The 21,480-nt window shown below is 31.8% G+C and overlaps 1 protein-coding gene across 1 annotated transcript in view; it reads left to right on the top strand.

The window, feature by feature from the left end:
- The window catches only part of LOC140447883 (uncharacterized), a 41,575-nt gene extending 23,018 nt beyond the window's left edge, over window positions 1-18,557 (top strand). Inside the window, exons 2-3 of the mRNA XM_072540795.1 lie at window positions 10,125-10,346; window positions 17,660-18,557. Of these exons, the coding sequence (XP_072396896.1) occupies window positions 10,125-10,346; window positions 17,660-18,055 (618 nt within the window). The 3' untranslated portion in view covers window positions 18,056-18,557. The remainder of the gene's footprint in view (window positions 1-10,124; window positions 10,347-17,659) is intronic.
- Window positions 18,558-21,480: the final 2,923 nt, after the last annotated feature.

Genomic DNA, 21,480 nt, shown 5'->3' with positions numbered 1-21,480 from the left:
AAAACTTATGCTAGGTATCAGGAATAACTAACTCTTAAGAATAGACTAAGACAAAGTCGCAAAAAATAACAATGGTTTGACTCGATCTTTTTATTGTCTAATTAGCTAGAAGTAACCCAACAATTACTCATTCTTAGTTCCAAAGGAAGTTTTGGAAGCTACAGGTGTAAGTGTTTCAGTTAAAACGACAAGAAAAATACTTTTTATCCGATATTGATTCCCTAGTTATCTGGGCAGCTCAATATTGATCGCCTTTAGGCGTGGTGTCTTTAACACCAAAACTGGAACATTAAAATTTGGCAAAATGTGTTTTTTTCAGATGAAACCAGGATTTCTGAAATCTAACCTTACCTAACGTTAGAGGGCAAGGAAAACAAGCAAAAATGGTAGGTATTTGAATTTGATTCTAGAACCTGTAGTAAGGCTCTAGAGAGGTACAAATGGGAGAAAATATTATATTTTTATGCATATTAATGCGCCTGCACATACCAGTAGAGTGACTACAGACTTTCTTAAAGCAGAAGATATCACTGTTCTGGAGTGGTCTGCTTGCTCACTTGACCTTAACCATATAGAGCAATTGTGGGATATGCTTAAAAGAAAGATTAAAGCTCACTGGCAGAATCTGCTCTTGCTGTTTGACCCCAGTATAGGTTTGTCACAATTCAAATGTCCTTGTCGTCAATACCTGAGAAAGACAGGTATTGACGACAAGGACATTCGAACTGTGGCAAACCTATACTGGGGTCAAACAGCAAGAGCAAAAATTGACAACGAACTTACTGGAAGGGTGCAGATCAAAAGAGGTGTCCGTCAGGAATGTATCTTATCCCTACTCCTATTCTTGCTTGCCATTACCATAGACGAATTACAACAGGTAATGGAAAGAGTTTATTCAGTTAGAGAGGAATACGGCCTAAGCCTCAACTTCAAGAAGACAAAGTGGATGCTAATAAGCAAAAAGCAACAACCTGCTCGACAATTACGGATAAGTAACATACTAATTGACCATGTAGAATCTTATGTGTACCTTGGCACCAACGTAAATACAAAATGGGAACAGGCCACAGAAATTAAGGCGAGAATAGAATGAGCTAGAGCAGCATTTACCAATATGAAAAAGCTCCTCATAAGCAAGGATTTGTCTCTTTCCCTAAAACTACGTCTAGTTAAATGCTACATTTTTCCGATCTTACTATATGGTATGGAGGCCAGGACGCTGACAGAGACGCTTACGAGAAAACTAAAAACATTCGAAATGTGGATGTACTGACGCATTCTTCTTATATCCTGGACCGAACATGTCACCAACATAGACATAGGTACTCCAAAGAATCGTAAAGGAGAAAGATATCGTGAGCACAATCAAACAAAGAAAGCTTGAATATCTAGGCCACATATTGAGATACGATAAGTACCGTCTACTGCAATTGATTCTTCTTCTCTGATATTTGAAACCATTCTCTCAAGTTTCTCAGCCAGGATTTCTTCTTTCTGCTTAAACCTCTTCTACCTTCAATCTTGCCTTCCACGATAAGCTGTAGCAGACTGTACTTATCATTACGGAACACATGGCCCAGGTATAACGCTTTCCTCCTTTTAACAGTTGTTAACAATTCCACCTCTTTACCAATTCGTCTTAATACCTCTGTGTTGGTCACTCTGCCTGTCCAAGGTCTGTCTATCCTGCAATCACTGCAATTGATTGTCCAGGGGAAAATAGACAATAAGCGAGGGCCAGGCAGGAGAAGACACTCGTGGCTCTAAAATCTGCGGAAGTGTTTCGGGCTCACATCGGTCGAACTATTCAGAAGCGCCGCAAACAAGATCAGAATTGCCATTGCCAATAAAAACAATTTAAACATTAGTCGTTTTACATTAAAATCTTTGTGGTTTCAATTTATTATCTCAAGAGTTTACCGTTTTCTGTAATTTTCATGTATTCGTGATTAAAATACTTAAAAATAAATACTCTTTGAGTTTATATACTGTTTTTTTTTAATTGACTTGAAATAATGAGAAATATCAGATGATTCCATATAAGTTTGGTTGTGGGAGGAAAAATGTTAACATCCTCCAAGAATACAGAACTCAGTACTGATTGCTTAAAGTGACCAAGAACTTAAGTTATACTTGAGAAATAAACCAATCATATTACAATCTCAATTATAAAAAAAAAACAAAAACTGCAATATTTTTGTAATAAAACTAAGAAAAATAGAAATAAGAAACAAAATAGTAAGAAACTAATTAAGTAAGTTGAAAAGTTGAAAAGAGTGTTTTGTCGCGTGTTAAAAATTCTATAGACCGACCACTTTAGAAACGACTAATTTAAAGCGCATGCTTAGATATTCTGGATTACATAAATAATCAAAAACACCTTAAAAGAATTGGCTCTGACATATTTATAAACGAGAAATATAACTTATTGCTACGGATATTTGGAGGGAGAGGGATGATAAAAGGCAAATTTCTACAACCAGACAACAAGTCCGAGGTAGAATTTCAGATAAGTACTAAAAAAAAAAGATCGAAGCCTTCGATATATGGATCTACAGGAGGATATTGAAGAAACCTTATGTGGATCATATCACCAACGTCGAAGTAATGCAGCGCATAAAAGAACGGAAAAAAAACTTAACTTAGAAAAACAACGTAGGCTTTAGTACTTTGGTCATGTAATGCGCAAGAAATATGTCAAATTCTTTAACTCATCATGCAGGGCAAAGTATTTGGCAAAAGGAAGGCAGTAGTATCTCATGGCTGAAAACTTTCAACAATGGCTTGGTACGACCTCCGCTGAACTGTTCCTAATAGCGGTCAACAAAATTCTGATGACATTGATGATTGCCGACATCCAGACCAGATAAGATACTGGCGAAGAAGATAATATACCATCTAGGTATACAGTGAGTGTGCGTAACTTGGAACCATATACCTTTTTTATTATTAATTATACTAAAAAAAGTTATTCCTCATAAAAAGATCTACATTGTCCATAACCTAAGATGTAACCATGTCAAAAAATATGAATTTCGCTCAGGAGTAAAGTACATATTCACAATATTAAAAATATTATAAAAAAAGGTTGTTTGGAATTAAAAAAATAGTCTTAATAGACAATAACATCCTTGTAACTAGAAAAAAAAGTTTTGCAAATTTTTCTCAAATTATTGATAGAATACTTCTATTCACTGGTGACCATAGAACTGCGCGAAGCGCGAAGACGGCTTTAAAATTCACGTTAAGGTACTGGAAGTGGAATCACACTAACCAAACTAAAAAATATGGACGAGGAAATTACGATCGTCGAAATGGTTGCAGTGATGGACTGAGACCCATGTGATTAATAACAAATTGCATCGGTGCATAAAAAAATGCATTTTAAGCGCATCTCGTTTAAATTTTCAATAATTTTTTATCAAAATTTTTTAAAACTGGTTTTATTTTATTATTTTGACTTAAACTTTCGGTATTACACGTGACAAAATCTCTTTTATTATTTATTTCAAAATGATTGTTTATAAGTTTATATTTTTTATTTGTTATTTTGAGTTGAGACAGACTATATAGGTAATATTATTTTAAGATTTCGAAACAATTGTACTTAAGAATTGTTTACCTATATTTAATATATATTTATTGTGGTACTTTTACTTTACTTAGTCCTAAGCCTTTCTACCGTTAGCTGTAAGGCTGCTCTTTATAGTTCATAAGATTTTCATCTCTCTTGGTCTCATTTTTCTTTTTGTTTCTGATGGTTCGGCTCTTGTCTTAGAAGAGTAAGAGATTATGGCCCTCTTATAGGGTTTCTAAGTAATCTTTTTACGTAGTCTGTTTTGATAAAGGTATATCATACATTTGTATTTCAGTGATTATTAAGTTTTGTAACAATTAGCTGTTTTTCTTCTTTAACTATGTGTAATATACGATACTTACACAAAACTAATCAATAATATTTTTCGATATTGGCTGATGTTAATACAGTACATCACAATGTATCTGTGAGGGGTGTATTTTTCTGTTTGTTATGACATAGTTAATAACTGGAGATAATTGCAGGGATCTGAACACCCAATGAAGTTCGAAGGTCAGTGCAACAAAGTTACCTGGAGGCGATGAAATAATGGTAGATGCCTTAAAAGTTGCTGAAAAAGATTATGTCAGGTCGTTGACAAACTATTCACTAGATGTCTGCAGAAAGGAACACCAACTAAGTGGCATAACGCAAAAATTATCCTACTTCATAAAAAAAGCGAATGGTGCCGACCTCAGAAACTATAGGCTTATAAATCTACTTTCTCATATTTATAAACTGTAAAAATAATTACGAAACGATTACAAAATAAATTGGAATGTTATCAGTTCATAGAAGAGGCTTTAAAAAAGGTTACGGAATAAACTATCACCTATTAGTAATAAAAAAATCTTATAAAAACATGTACTGAATATAAAAAACTACTAGATTTTATAACTTGTGGATTATAAAAACGCCTTTGACATTATAAATCAACAAAAAATATTGGAAGCCTTGGCAAAATGTCGAATTGACTATCGGTATATAAATATAATTAAACACATATACCAAAACGCAACAGCTAGTGTTAGAGTGGGTGATCGTCGTACTCAGAAATTACTAATAATATCGTGAAGTACGTCAAGGAAACACCACATCATCGAACCTGTTTACTACGCTTTTGGAATATATATGTAAAAGAGTAAAACTGATCAATAAGGAGATAAACATAAATGGAAACAATCTTAGCCAGATGATATTACGCTAATTAATAGCTAATAGAGAACTTTTTAGAGAGATAAGAACTCTTAAATCAGCTCTAACTTTCCTCGCTAGAAGGGGAATTGAAAATAAAAAGAAAGTTAAAACGCCGATGATAACAAATTTTGTAGTCAGCGATAGACCAGGTAATGACTTATAAATATCTAGGTCACGAGATCTTCATAGGAAAAGAAAACCGAACCATTGAGCTTCTACGTCGTGTAAGACTGACTTGGGCAGTTTGAACCACATTTTCAAATCGTCTGACATACCAATTAGTTTTAAAAGAAAAACCTTTAATCAGTGTGTTTTGTCCGTGTTGAGTTACGAGGTGGAAATGTTCATTATAATAAGAAGAACAGAGAAAAAAATCCGTGTAGCTCAAAGGGCGATGGAGCGTGCTATGTTGGGAGTTTCACTGCGAGACAAGATTCCAAACCGCCAATAGCAACACTGAAGTGGAACTGGACAGCTCACGTGGCTCAAATGACAGATAACAGATGGACAAAGCGGATACTGGAATAGAGACCAAGACATGAACCTACCGAAGCAGAGGTCATCCACCAACACGTTCGACTTACGATCTCAAACGTTGCCATAGGAATTATGTACAAGAGGCAAAAGATAGAAACAGATAAAAAATTAAAAGGGAGAGCTATGTCGAGCAGAGGACAAGTGGAAATTAAATAATTATAGTGATGATTAAATCACTATTTTCTCGCTTCTTGTATAAACGAAATTTTACTTTTGGTATTCCTAGTTTTCAAAATATGCATTAATAGAAAGTATTTACTCAATACTTAAAGTAATTTGTTAAGGGCACATTTTTGTATGAGTATATCATTATCATCATTCACCATTTTTTTATTGAAATTATGCATAAGTTTTTGAACAACTCAGTTTCCGATTCTTGAGTTTAAGTTGACCATCACAAATAATTTATATTTACTGGATATTTTTTTGACAATTATAACTTTATACGACTATTGTGTTCGCAGTCATTAGTTTATTATGATTTATATATATATATATATATATATATATATATATATATATAATATATATATATATATATATATATATATATATAATATATATATATATATATATATATATATATATTATATATATATATATATCTATATATATATATATATATATATATATATATATCAGAGCTGAAAGTATCTTTAGTAAAAAGATAAAAAAAGTATCTAAGATACTAAAAGTATCTTAGATACTTTTATTTAAGATACTTTTTGGTTCATTTAAAAGTTACTTTTACTTTAGATACTTCTTAAAAGTATCTAGTATCTTTTATCTTTAAAAGTATCTTTAGATACTAAAAGTATCTTAGATACAAAAAAGTATCTTAGATAAAAAAAAAGTATCTTAGATACTCAGGACCTGAGAAATAGATACTTTTCATGATCCGACAAGCTTCAACCTGTCGCGCCGGCCGTAGCTGGAGAGACGACTTCTTTGAATTTGATATTAACTCCGAATACTCCGATCTTCAACCGCAAAACGAAAACACTGGCTATACTGATTTAGATTATAAACGACAAGCTGAGCTGCAACTATTACAATATTTGGCCGATTCTGAAACCAACATACGAATGTTAAAAAAATATAATATTATAGAACAATTATTTAAAAAGTTCAATACGCCATTACCTTCTTCTGCAGCTGTTGAAAGAATGTTTTCTTTTGCAACTTTTATTAATTCACCCCGACGTCATGCCTTGTCTGATCATACTTTTAAAAATTTAGTTTTACTAAAAGCTAGTGGTTATACTAACTATATAGTTATTAGCTACCAAAATTACTTATTTACTTACTATTTTTTATATTTTATCCTATTCTGTTTAAAAATTTAATTATGTTGAATGTTCTGTTTTTAATGCATAATGGATCTTATGCTGTTTTTAAAACACGAATTTATGTTTATTTTATATTGTTTTGAAAATTTAATGTTGGATTTTTGTTTTCAATACATAGTTATAAGTTTGTAATAACTTAACGTCTTTTATTTCTTATAAGCCCAAAGCCCAAAGTATACCATTTCAAAGTAGCTCCTGGCTTAAACTAAAATTGTATGATAATTTAAAGGGTTAAAATAATGTTTTTAAAACAAAAGTATCGACAATCTACTGTAGAGTAGTAGAGTACCGAGTACCTTTTTATTATACCCTAAAAGTATCTTAGTTACTACAAAAGTATCTAAGTATCTTAGATACTAGAAAAGCATCTAAGTATCTTTGATACATAAAAGTATCTTACATACTTAAAAGTATCTTAGATACTTAAAAGTATCTTAGATACTCAAAAGTATCTTAGATACTTAAAAGTATCTAAGATATTTTTACTCTAAATACTTTTCCGGTATTTTGTATCTTTAGATACTTTCACAAAAAAGTATCTTAGATACTTAGTATCTTAAGATACTTTTTGCCTCAAGTATCTTAAAAGTATCTAGATACTTTTAAAAAGTATCTTTTACAGCTCTGATATATATATATATATATATATATATATATATATATATATATATATATATATATATATATATATATATATATATATATATATACATATATATACAGGGTGAGTCACGCTCAACGGGACGGAGCCTACCGGGGAAATGACTAAAGATATTAAAAATTGTGATATATATACAGGGTGTCCCAATTTGGCGTACTGATATAAACTTATACTTTTTTAAATGGAATAACCTATATTTCACTATAACTAACTATATTTTGAATTCTACTGAACAAAATAATGTTACTTTATTTAACATTCCCTATACCTATTTTTGACCGGTGTCGATTTATTTGGGTTTTTCTGAAAATGTACTATTCGCGAAATTAATTAATTACACAATATCACATCAATTATAATTAACGCCTTTTTGTCAATTAATTTTCAAGTGTCCATGCTTTACATCAGAATAATTACCAATTGAAATTAATCTACAGACTGTTCGCAATACGAAGTGTCAATGCTGTATAATAGTTTGTGTAATTACTTTCTTAACTTAAATGGGACACTCTGTATTTTACTTTAATTTTGAATTTTAATAAAAAAAATATTACTTTATTATACAATCCCTATACCTATCCTTTATAATTTTCGATTAATTTGGGTTTTTTTGAAAATGCACTATTCTTGAAATTAATTAATTACACTTTATTACATAAAGTTAAACAAAACACACTAGAAAAAAATTAATTTACATTACATGTTCAAAATGGTGTCCATTTTCTTCAATACATAACCTCACTCTGTGTTCAAAATTTTGTTTTACTCTTCTTAGCATTTCTGGAGTAACTGTTGCAAACGCATTACGAATACGCGTTTTCATGTCTTCAGCGGTTGTAGGTGGAGTTTGATAAACGAAACTTTTAATATATCCCAAAAAAAAAAGTCCATTGATGTTAACCCAGGTGATCTAGGGGGCCAATTGACAGCACCACCCCCACCTATCCACTTTCCGGGAAATTTTCTGTCTAAATATTCTCTAACGTTACGCGTGTAATGTGCTGGAGCACCGTCTAGCTGCAGAAACATTGTTCTTCTAAAATTTAAAGGGATATTTTGCAAAAGTATCCAAAAGTCTCTTCGTAGAAATCTTAAAAACTTTTGTCCATTTAAATGGCCATTAAAAAAATACGGTCCTATCACATGTTCTCCTATTATTCCACCATATACATTAAGGGACCATCGGTTTTGTCGATCAGTACATCTATATTCATGTTGATTTTCCGTATTATAATAGTGAAAGTTATGTCGGTTCACGAGTCCATTATTATGGAAAGTAGATTCATCAGTGAACAAAATTTTATCAAAAAAATGTTGATCTGCCCCCGTTTTGTCTAGAAACCATAAACAAAATTCTAACCTACGTTCAAAATCAGGTCCATACAAATGCTGATGCATTTGAATATGGTATGGGTGATATTGATATTTTTTAAGAATTCTGCATATACTAGTTTGGCTTACTTCAATCTCCCTGGCCATCGTCCTTGTACTTGTATTTGGATTTTCAATAACTGATTGAATAACTTCTAATTCGGTATTTTCATCTTCAGTTATCGGATTTATTAATTTTCGTTTAGTATAAACAACACTGCCAGTTTCACGAAACCTTGTTAAGACTCTGTCAAATACTTCTTTACGAGGATGACGTTTTAAGGGAAATCTCTCAGCATAGACTCTTGATGCTAACAAACTGTTTTGATCACATTCACCCAGTATTAAAATCATATTTACTCGGTCTTCAATTGAATAATCTGCCATTTCTATTTAATTGAAAGCAATACAGTTAATAGTTTGACAATTAGTTTGACAGCTAGGTCCCTTTTGTTTTTTCATGGCATTCTTTAGAATAACGAGCTATGTAATTAATGACATTTAATGTTCCAGGTAACACAATGCAAATAGATTTAAAGATACTAGATATTAATATAAAATTTTATAATAGTTTGATTATAATAATTGTTACAACATTCAAATACAGGGTTTTTGTTTAAGTTAGAGTAGAACTTTATGTAATAAAGTGATAAAAATTAATTAATTTCAAGAATACATACTGCATTTTCAAAAAAACGCAAATAAATCAAAAATTCTCAAAGATAGGTATAGGAATTGTTTAATAAAGTAATATTATTTTGTTAATTAGAATTCAAAATTAAAGTAAAATACAGGTTGTCCCATTTAAGTTAAGAAAGTAATTATACAAAATATGGTACAGCATTGACACTTCAGATTGCGAACACTCTGTAGATTAGTTTCAAATGGTAATTATTCTGATGTAAAGCATGGACACTTGACAATTAACTGACAAAAAGGCGTTAATTAAAATTCATGCGATATTGTGTAATTAATTAATTTCGCGAATAGTACATTTTCAGAAAAACCCAAATAAATCGAAACCGGTCAAAAATAGGTATAGGGAATGTTGAATAAAGTAACATTATTTTGTTTAGTAGAATTTAAAATTAAAGTGAAATACATGTTGTTCCATTTAAACAAGTATAAGTTTATATCATTACGCCAAATTGGGACACCCTGTATATATCTCACAAATTTTAGTTTGTAGCCGGTACTAACCTACGTATTCCTGCAAAAGAAATTTTTAATATCTTTAGCCGTTTCCCCGGTAGGCTCCGTCCCGTTGAGCGTGACTCACCCTGTATATATATATATATATATATATATATATATATATATATATATATATATATATACATATATATAAATACATACAAATAAAAATTTAGGTATATAAATTTTTAAATCCACAAACTTTTTATTATATCCTTATATATATTTTTGGTTTCAGAAAATTCTAGTCCCTCTAGTCCTTATAGAAATGTCCCTATTGGTTACATCCAGAATAATATATGACCATCACCAAGAAGATAATCACGAAGGGCAACAAGTTCAATACACCAATTATTATGGTCAGGAAGAGTCTGCCACAACAGCACATTTTCACCAACCCGTCCAACTTCCCGAAGAACAAAGTCACGGTTTGCACAAAGAGGAACACATCGATTATTATGTACGTAGAATGATTTTATAAACAAATTTAATTAAATAATAACTAATCATACTGTCATGATTGGTAAACATATATGCAGTTTGTTTGAGAAGTGTACCTATTTGTTTCTATGATACTTTTACAGTCCATATTGTATACAAACTAAAGTTACTTTCATCTTCCTTCGGAGTTCCTTCGACAAAGCATTTGATACAAAGCATATTTTAATCTCGGATGTTCTTTAGCAGAAGCATTGTCTCTCTCCAATCTTCTATTATGCTATAAAGTTTGCATAGAGTGTTTATTAAATGGCTAAGATATGCTGTTTTTTAATTTTTATAAGTTTATACAAGGCTTAAACTAATGCTGTGGTAGTACAAGATATTCGTAACACTTATTCACGCAACCATATTCTACATACTTACAGTGTATTGATTCTGTTAACCTTTAATGTACATACGTCAACTCTCTACATGTTACAATTTAGCACTTTACAAAGTTGTAACTAATTTGTATATTGAGTGACATATACCTTAAGATATTTCATATTTTTAAAAATTTACGTTGGTCATGTCAATTTGAGATATTTAATCTTAAAGACTTTAGCTATCTGTCCACCATCTACTGGCTGATTTGCATTCCGGCTTACTACCAATATCGGTGTTAACTTTCGGTGCTATAATTTATATGGAGCAAAGGAAATCGGTGCAAATCGTTACATTTTTGAATGAGGTGGAAATGAATTTAAAGGCTTGGAGGATGCTAAACAGCTCTCCTGTTTGAATGCTGTATGAGGGTAAAAAGTGAAGGAACCTCTTTTTTTTTTAAGTAGTAACTGTGTATCCTACTTTGCAAAAATTTTTGGAAGTTGAAGTTTTTTTTGAAGTTGTTTTGTCTATTATTTCTAGGAATGCTTTCTGTAAACGAGTAGGGTGTATCATGTAGGGGTTGTTTTAAATGGTGAGGGAGGTGTTAAATAAAGGAAGGTGTTCAAGGGAGGGGTGAATGGAGAAAGGATATCCAGGATGAGGGATAGATCAGTGTTCTTTAATAGACGGGCGAGTAATTGCGGGAATTGCTCCATAACTGTGCAAGAGGGGTTGCTAATGGAATAATCGGGTGTAGAGGTAGTAAGATGGTAAATGTTGTTAAAAGGATTACTTGATATAGTAGTAGGATATGATAGAAGTATATTTTGTCTTCTAAGGGATAGAGGTGGCTCGTTATTTTAGCAGTAAAAACTTTCCTGTGGGCTGGAACAAAAAGCCCCGAGGCATAAACGAAGAGCAGTATTTTGGACATAATCCAATAATTTTATGTCGAATGCGGACATTTAAATAAAGCAGCCATAATCTATTTGGGATTGTATCAGAGCTCTATAGACTGTAAGAAGTAAATTTTTATCAGCACCCTAACAAAAGTGGAAAAGAGCTTTTATTAGGTTGAGTTACTTAAGGTCTTTGTCTAATAACCTTTGATAAGATTGATGTGATATTTCCAGTTTAGCTAAAAATCATTGCAAAAATTTTACAATTATTCACTACACTAGGTAGGGTTCGTTATTGATTGAGATTAGTGAGGTGAGGGAGGTGACTTTTCTGCTGGATTTAATAACTTTAGATTTCTTTGGTGATAAGGATCAACCTAGGTTTTGAATTTTATTTTAAAGGAAATTTACTGTATAGTAAAAGCTAATAAGATCTAACCAGTAAGAGTTGGCAGGAAGTGTTAATGTTTTTTCTTATGACAATAGATAATAAGGTCATATGCATATTGAACGTATCAAATCGGATTGGGGAAGTTTATGCACATGTCATTTATAGCAAGAATGAAAGAGTAAGACTAATAAAAGAGCCTTAAGGTAATCTATGACTCTGAATACAGATTCTAAAGGATTTTCCATTTGCAGATACTTGAAAGGAGCTGGGTTCCAGGAACTTTTCTATGAAGTAAAAAATATTTTCGTTAAGGTTGCAATGACGTAGTTTATTTAATTCTGATTTTCTAGAAATTGTGTCATAGGTATTTTAAATCCCACAAAAACTGTGATTATTCCTTGTTGGCCGTTAAGTGCTGTTAAAATGTAGACGTCTAGAAGGGAACGTGGTCTCGAGTGGATCGATTACATCGAAACCCGGATTGAAAATTTGGAATTTGATTGTATTTTTCCAAATACCATAGAAGTATTTTATTATTTATCTTCTAAAAAAGTTTACAAATAGTGTTAGTAAGAGAAATAGGATGATGAGACTTTGGTAATAAGGAGGGTGGATCTTTCTTCCTTTTTGGAAAAATAGTAGGAATCACACCATTTTACTGTAAGGAAGGAAGACATCGAAGACATTTTTTAGAACAATGTATGGGATGTTATAACGGCCTGCTGCATTGCTTTTTTAAGATGATAAGGCTAATTTTAGTTCATATAGGGTAAAAGTTACATTGAATTGTCTAATGTCAAGAGATATAAAAATTTAATAATTTGCAGTAGATAGATAACCAGATAGAAACTATTTTATAAAAATATTTCAGTAATTTTGTAGGTAATAATATAAGGAAGTATTATTCAATCCAAATTTCGTAGCGAAATACAAACTGTGCTTAGTTACGTCACCTGATAATTAAAGAGGCCATATATCAAGAAAGTATTTGATATTGACATTTATATCTATTACAAGTGTAAATAATTTCACACAATATCTTGCACTTGTATCATTTTCTGTGAGAAGTAAAAGCCGGTAATTGGTTTTTGCAATATCCCAATTGACAGATCGAACATGTGCTAAATGTATCTCCGTTTTCTCTGCCCGGACAACACATGGTCACAGTCCGTTTATTAAATTCCATTATTATCGCAATATATACTTAAGTCATTTACTTTCTTCGATGAGCACAATTTTGTAATAACTTATTGTTTAATTTCTCCTTTTCTAATTGGATTAGTCGCCCATTAATTTATTTGGCAACTTTCGATAATTGCCAAATTAAAATGCGTACATCCGTTTGCTCATACAGTCATGCACCAGTTGATATAAAACGTGTTAAAGTTTTATTTGTTTTTTAAATACTTAAATACATTGTTATTCTTAATTTATTCCAAGCAGATTTATAATTATTGCATTTAATACTTTATTTTTACTTTACATAAGATTTCGGTTAATGAATTCGGATATGAATTTATTTAACTCATTACGACCCGAGTTATTTTTTTTTGTAATTTATTAAAGAAACAAATATATTTTTAATAAAAATGTATAATAATAGACACATTACCAATTTTTTAACCTAAAAATTTATTGACTAACAAAAAATATGTGTTACATAAATGTAACGCTAGGTCATTACGGTACCGTAACTAAAATACAATAAATTCTTAAGAAACACAATGAAATCTAATATACTAAAACGCCAAGCCCTTTTCTTGTCCACCACTTTACTCAAAAACCATATTAGATAATTAAAAATTTTTTCGGAATATTATTAGTATTACGTATGAGATTGTCAAGATATACTTTTGGTACAAAAATTCACTTCCGGTTTTGAGATGACCGGAAGTTAAAATTTACTTTAAGTTTTAGACCCCACAATGTATATATGGATCGAAAGGTCTCGATACTTCCGGTTGCGGTCCGACACCGGAAATGTTTTCGACGAAATATTTCGTGATATTGAATACACTTTTTACTTGCATTATTATTAATGAATGTTATGTATATTCTTGCTTATATTGTTTGTATTGATCTCTTAATTTTTCTCGCAAAATAAAAATTTCATTTAAAAAACTCGATGTCGAGTTGGTCCGCTAGTTTATATTATAACTAGAATGTCTTTATATAAAAAGTATAATTGCAGTCAATACAGATGCCGACATCACATTTGCTAAAGATTGTTCGAGTACTACTGCTACACCCCTCTCCTGCACAGCGACGTCTTTTGTTGTTAGGTATAAATATTAAAAGGTAATTGTTTCCATCGTACCTTAGATTGTCTGAGATTCTATTAAGCGAGACACTAAATATCGAAGAACTGTACTGAACAGTAAAGGATGTTGAAGCCTAAATTCAAATTCCGAATTCGAATGTATTAATAACATCAGATATGTGGATGAATCGGTGGTATTAGCTGACAGTTATGAAGACCCCAGGAGTTAATTAATAGAATCACAGAAATGAGTCAGATATATGTACATTCACTGAACATTAAAAAAACAACATTTATGATGATCTCTAAGAAGTAACAGCAAATTGAAAGAATCATTGTGAATGGTCAACCAATAGAAAGAGTAAAAACATAAACATATCTAAGCAAGATCTGCATTTTAAAGAATGGCCAAACTATTGAAATACCATGATTTATCAGTACCCACAAAAATCAGGTTACTACGACGGTATATCTTTCCTATACCTTAAGAGACCGATAAGACTACCAAAGAGAATTGATATATATATATATATATATATATATATATATATATATATATATATATATATATATATATATATATATATTTAGGGATTCTACAGTATTCACTGCCTTTCCTCGCTCAACCGTTTCCATCTCTCTGTGTTGTTCCATTCTCCATCGTTTAGGCCTCTCTTACTCATGGCGTCGTCTACTTCGTTCCTCCAGGATTTTCGGGGTCGTCCTCTTTTCCTTCTTCCTATGGGGCTCCATTCGGTTATTCTCTTTATCCATCTGCTGTCGCTAGTTCTTCTTACATGTCCATACCACTTTAGTCTTTTTTGTTCTATATATGTTAGTATGTCTGTTTCTATTGATGTTCTTTGCTTTATTTCGTCATTACTTCTCCTATACATTCTTGTTACTCTGCAGCATCTTCGCAGGCATTCCATCTCTGTTGCTACTATCTTACTGCTGTTTTTCTGGTTTATGATCCAATTTTCAGCCCCATATGTCATAATAATTCGCACTAATGTTTTATAAATCTGCGTTTTTGTCTTCATATTTAGGTGTCTATCTCACCATACTGAGTTAAGTTGTCGGATTGCTGTTCTTGTTTGTCCTAATCTTTGTGTAATATCTTCCTCTGTTGTTGCCTTTTTCGTGATTATAAACCCTAGGTATTTGAATTTATCCTTTTCTTTGATTGTTACGTTGTCATCAATCTGTAGATCTTCTACGTCTTCTTCGCTTGTAGATAGGTACTCTGTTTTCGCGAGGTTAATATCTAGGCCAGCCTTGGTATATTCTTCTTGTAGTTTCTTCATCATGTAGCTGAGGTCGTCTTGGTCTTGTGCAATCACTACTTGATCGTCTGCAAAACTTAATGTATATAGGTATTCGTTCCGTACCGGTACTCCCATGCCTTCGCATTTTCTTTTCCATGTAGTCAATGCTTTCTCTAAGTATATTTTGAATAGGGTTGGAGATGTGGAACAACCCTTCAGGAGCCCTTTTGTTGTGGTGAAGTCTCCTATGATTCTTGTTCCCATTTTAATGGACACTTTATTTTCTTTGAAAGAAATATTATTAAAGAAATTGAAATATTATTAAAATAATACCTCAAGCAACCATGGGAGTTTATCGTCTATGCTTCGTCTAGCTCAGTATCTCAAGTGTGAGTTCGTCTTGTCTTAAACTAGAAATCAAACCGTAAACCCTTAGCTGATAGCATATAAAACAATTTTTAACTAATCATATTTATTAAAAATAAGAAATAGTCAACCCTGCCAATGCTTTACAATGAATATAAGGTGGATGATACTTATGACATCGATGACATCAATGGGCTGCTTGTGTGGCCTCCCGATTAGACGTTTAGGTCTTCCAGAGTATGTTGTACACTGTAACAGTTGTTCCATATTATACTGTGAAATTTCCCAAAAAATCTCCAATAGTCTTCTATACAACCAATAAAACTTGAATTCGGCCAATAAATACAGCCAATAAATCTTAAATTCGGCCATTAAATACAGCCAATAAACTAAAATATCAGAAACAGCTTGTATTAGAGACACATCAAAAAGGGTTTAATTTCCTTGCCATTTTTCAAAATTACAATGAAACAAATAGCAGATGGCAAGGACAAAATGAAATATAATTATTATTACTTAGTTAAATTCTTTGTTAAGATTCCTATATGTATATAATCAAAAAACGTAGTTTCAAAAGAAGTGAGGTTACGAATATTGAAAATGCTCTTAGAATTATAGAATTAAGATTACAATGAAAGTACTCACCCCATGAGAATGTTGCAGACCATAAAATGAAGCTTATTATAATTCCTAACTTCTTTTATAAATTTTAATTATAAACAAAAAATAATCCCATCATTAAAGGTGATTGAGAGAAAGTAGGAAGGGACTGCATGGAGTTAGCACAGATGTAATAGAATGTTCCTTAAATATATGATGGAATTAGCCTTTCTGTCAACATAGAACAGAATATTTAGTGTACCGGACAGAAAGAGAAAGGGCGAATATTTATTCTACGGGACAGAATGAAAGATATGGGTCATACGGGTTGTTGCAATTAATTCTACAAGAAAAAGTAAAAGTTAAACGAAGACCAGGAAGACAAAAGATTTCCTGGCTGAAAAATTTACGTACGTGGTTTTACACAACAACTACAAGTCTTTTCAGAGCAGCAGTTTGCAAAATACAGATTGCCATGATAGTCGCCAACATCAGAAACGGAGAGGCACTACAAGAAGCAGATAATAAATACACTATGATGGGCAAAATTTAAGGTCAAGAAGGACCTAATAGTAAGTAAGATTCATGGTTCAGAGATATAAGAAACTGGTCTTACTGGACTTATGTCTTTAAATGTCTTTAAATTAGCTTAAAAGAGAACTTGACATTAAATAATTATTTGGTATCGGTAGAAAACAGAAAGAGTATTTTTCGCAATATTTCTTAGAATCCTTCAAACTTTGAAAATTACGTTTTGATCCATTTACCATTATTTAGCACATCTCTTTTAGTATATGAAGTGCTTGTAGCTTTTTATCAATTGTAATTCATAATTTAGTGACATAACAAAGATTAACAAAATGAAAAAGAACCGATATAACAAAATCTTAATAAAGGGACTCACTTACCTTTAGGGGTCGAAATTAATAATTACCTTGATCAACTGCACTACCTAGAATAACTCCATAATAGTGCAAAACAAGCAAAAGTAGTAATTAGCGAGAGCGGTATAAACTTCAGTTTTGTTCTGGTTTAATAGTATTACAGTTAAAAATATTTATTAGTGCTCATTTATAGAGTAAAATTTAGATAATTTTATACTCTTCTTTGTACAAATATATTTTCATATTTCATGAATCTTTTGCTAACAAAATATATTTACATTTTATTCTGTATTTTTAGGCACCGGCCAAGTATTCCTTCAAGTATGGAGTCAACGACTACCACACTGGTGATATCAAGAGCCAACACGAATCCAGAGACGGAGATACCGTCAAAGGCCAATACACTCTTGTAGAACCCGATGGATCTATCAGAACTGTGGACTACACAGCTGACAAACACAGTGGATTCAACGCAGTTGTCCGCAAATCAGGTCCCACAAAACACATAGAAGGAAGGCATCTGGAACACCAACCCGTTGAAGAGCAACATGTACCTCAGCATCATCTGGAAGAAGATCATGGTTTATCGCAGTATCACCAACTGGAACAGCAACAAGCGTTGGAAGAAGATGTCGATGAAGGACATCTGGAAGGTGAAGATGGTAGTCAATACCAAGAAGAAGAGCATCATTAGGTATTAAAATATGTTTTAGGACGTAATGGTTTGTAAATAAGCGAACTCAAAGATTAAAGTAGTATCTTCTAAAATTATTGGAGAAACTGATAATTGCTGTTTCTAAGAGAAATGATCGTTATTACCTAATACTATATTGTTTTATAGTAGTTTTAACATTTTTGAAAAGCTTTTAAATGCATTTTTTACATCTTAAATATATTTAATCTTTACCATTCGTATTTAAAATTTGATAATATCCACTCAATTTTTACTGAAAGCATATATGATTTCTTCCATAATTTTAATGATAGAGTACTGAATGTTGTAACATATCCTGTATTTAAGTTATTTATAATAAACTTATATTTTACGCTCCGAAAATGGTTCGAAGTTGAAATAGAAGTTAAACTTGTAACAGTATTTTTGTATTTTTTATTGTAGTTTAATATTTATATTACAAAGAAGTATTTCATTATCTTTTTATATAACTTTTGGCATATTTTGTTATTAAAAAATAGTATAAAATATCTGCGTTTTATTATTATACTTTTGGTAGTCTTAGATTTATATCTAAGAATAGGTATATAAAGCCTCAGTAGCGTATTTTTTATTTCTTCTCCTTTATTCATTTGGTATAATTCTTTATTATCTCTCTAACAGTCTCCATTTTCAAGTCTCAGTTAATGTAACTATTTTTAACGTATTAAGGGGCTTCGATGCTGCTCCTTAATACTATATTGTTCTTGCTGACACAGCCACAGAGCTGTGCACCGTATGACCATACCGGTCTGAGAATTTGTTAATAGATTAAAAGTTTATTATCTACTGAGAACTTTAAGTTTCTTTCAAGTAACCAGTATAATTTTTGGTATTTCAGTTCAAGTTTCTCTCGTTTTTCTTTATATGAACCTTCCAACAAAGTCTCTCATTAAGATGCATACCCAGGTACTTTGCAGTATCTACAACAGGGAAATGGGTGTTATTAATTTCAATTGGCACATATTGCTTTTTTTTATTAGTGAAATCAACATGTACTGATTTGGTCTTATTCAATTTTATTTTCTATTTTTTGGTCCAATCATCGATCTTGTTCGCTTAAGATTGTAATTTTTTTTCAACTTCTTCATGATTATTTTCCACTGCCAGATTAGCTCCATCATTCGCAAATGTTGCGATTATTCCATTTTCGAGTTCAGGGATATCGTCTAGTGTATAAGTAGTGAACTGGTCCGAGTACACTTGCTTGCGTGACTCCCGCCCTTATCTCTTTTAATTTTGTATAGGTATCCTCTTGTTGTATTCTGAAGTGTCTTTCAGTTTAATACGACTCCAATTCCCGACTTTTGTGAATACTGCCTTCGAAGTGCTATATTTAATTTATGGATGAGGGTTTCAGGCTATACCTTATCGAATTGTTGGACCACCTCCAGGAAGATTGTTGAACATATTTGTTTTCCCTCTAGCACCTATTTAATGATGTTGGTGATTCTATGTACCTGATCTATCAATGAATGATTATCACTAAAGCCAAACTGATGTATTGTTATAAGTCCCTCTTCTTTGATGATGATGTTTATTCTTTTCATTAGGATCTTTTCATATAATTTTGAAAGGCAAAAATGAAATAGGAAAATTTTTTTTTTTTAGTCATTATGACTTCTGCCACTTTCCACATTTTGGGAACATACTTTAGTCTTAATGATGCATTAAATGGATATGAAAGCTTAGTAGTGGTTTTCTTTGATAATTGTTTTACTATTTTGCCTATTATTAGATTGAACCCTAAAGCTTTTTTATGGACCATATTCTCTTATACCACTGTCGCAATTGCGTTGGTATTAGCAGATTTAATTTTCAAGAAATCTGGTTTAAAACTATTTGTGTTGACAAAGTTCTAATCTTTGTTTGGCTGGAAGATATTTTCGAGATTCTGTGCAAATCGACTAGCTTTTTAAGCATTGGTGCGAGCCCAGCTTTTATCAATATTTCTGATTAATGGATTATGTGGTATAGGTTCTTTGGGCCATTTGGTGGCCTTTCACACAGAATATAAACTACTTTTTTCAGCTGTTAACTTGCTAAAGTAGGTACCAATGGATTCATTTTTGATGCATTATCTTTTTCGCTTGAGAAATTGTGACGCAACAGGGTTTCCATATAATTTCGTCACTAAATGTAAGGAGAATGAGGAAATGATCCGAATTTATATCCCAGGCCTTCTTAACGCTCAAGAAACAATATTTTTGATTATGAAAATCAATCAGATCAGAGATTTTATTTTGATTGGTTGGCCAATAGGTTGGCTTTTCAGTCGACACCACTTCACAGTTAAATTGTTTGCAGACTGTTCAAGTTTTCCTTTAGTGGTGGTTTGTCTTAATCTCCATTTAGTATGTTTTGCATCTTTTTTAACCTGATATTATTTTTTCGGGTTTTTAGACCTTGTTCTTTCTTTAGTTTTGCCTGGCACTATCTCGGGCATTATTAAATGGGATGCGGTTAATATTAATATAGGGCATATAGGTAAATAAAATTGGCTTTGGCATCTTTAAGCAAATTATACTCGTATTAATAACCTTATAGAGATAGATATACATTAAAAGTTACAAAAATTCGCATAAAGTTAAAAATTTATAATAATCAAATGTAAAAAGTTTCCATTCACTTCACAACTGCACAAAAATTATTCAAGGTAAAAGGTCGCAAATATCGGTTTTTTGCGTTTTACAGCCAAACGATAGGTTATGTGATGAAATCGATCGTTCTCATTATCTTTTTAACAACACAACGATTAAAATGGTTTGATTAAATATCAATCCTAGTTGTTTAGGCTCAATTGATTACCAAGCCACAACTTTAGAATATACCCGATAGATCTTGATGAGTAGACTCAGACATTAGAGCAAGACAAGCTAATTGAATTCACGTTTTGTTAAGAGTAATTCTTCACAAATTATACGTATCTAAACTTATCTAAACAAGTAACTTTTTTGGTGCTTCAATCTGGCGCATCCACGAAGCAAGGGTGGGCATCTATCACTTCGGTATGTCAAAGTGACTAAATTTAAACTGGGATTATGTAAGCTATACCACGGATCGCTACCCAGAGATAAGGTTGAATTTCACAATGGTAGGCACGGTAAAGAAGAACATTTTCGGTACGACGTGAATGACGCAGGGATTTGGGCAGGCCACGGATCAAATTACAATCTGCAGTGCCTTTAAACTCTAGTTAAAAAGTCTATCGAATACAATAGACTCCTAGGAGGGACCCAGAAAGTATTTTAATGACTTGCAGTAAATATTCTTAATCCACTTCCGATGATATAGAGAGGACATACTATGGATGCAAATGGCCTGAAATTGTACTCCTTTCTAATCAAGAAGTGATTACAGTGATAGAAGCATTCACACGTCATATAAAGACATATGTATTTTTTTTA

The sequence above is a fragment of the Diabrotica undecimpunctata genome, chromosome 8 (assembly GCF_040954645.1).
Source record: "Diabrotica undecimpunctata isolate CICGRU chromosome 8, icDiaUnde3, whole genome shotgun sequence".
Lineage (NCBI taxonomy): Eukaryota > Metazoa > Arthropoda > Insecta > Coleoptera > Chrysomelidae > Diabrotica > Diabrotica undecimpunctata.
This window is presented reverse-complemented; position numbering and strand designations above follow the sequence as displayed.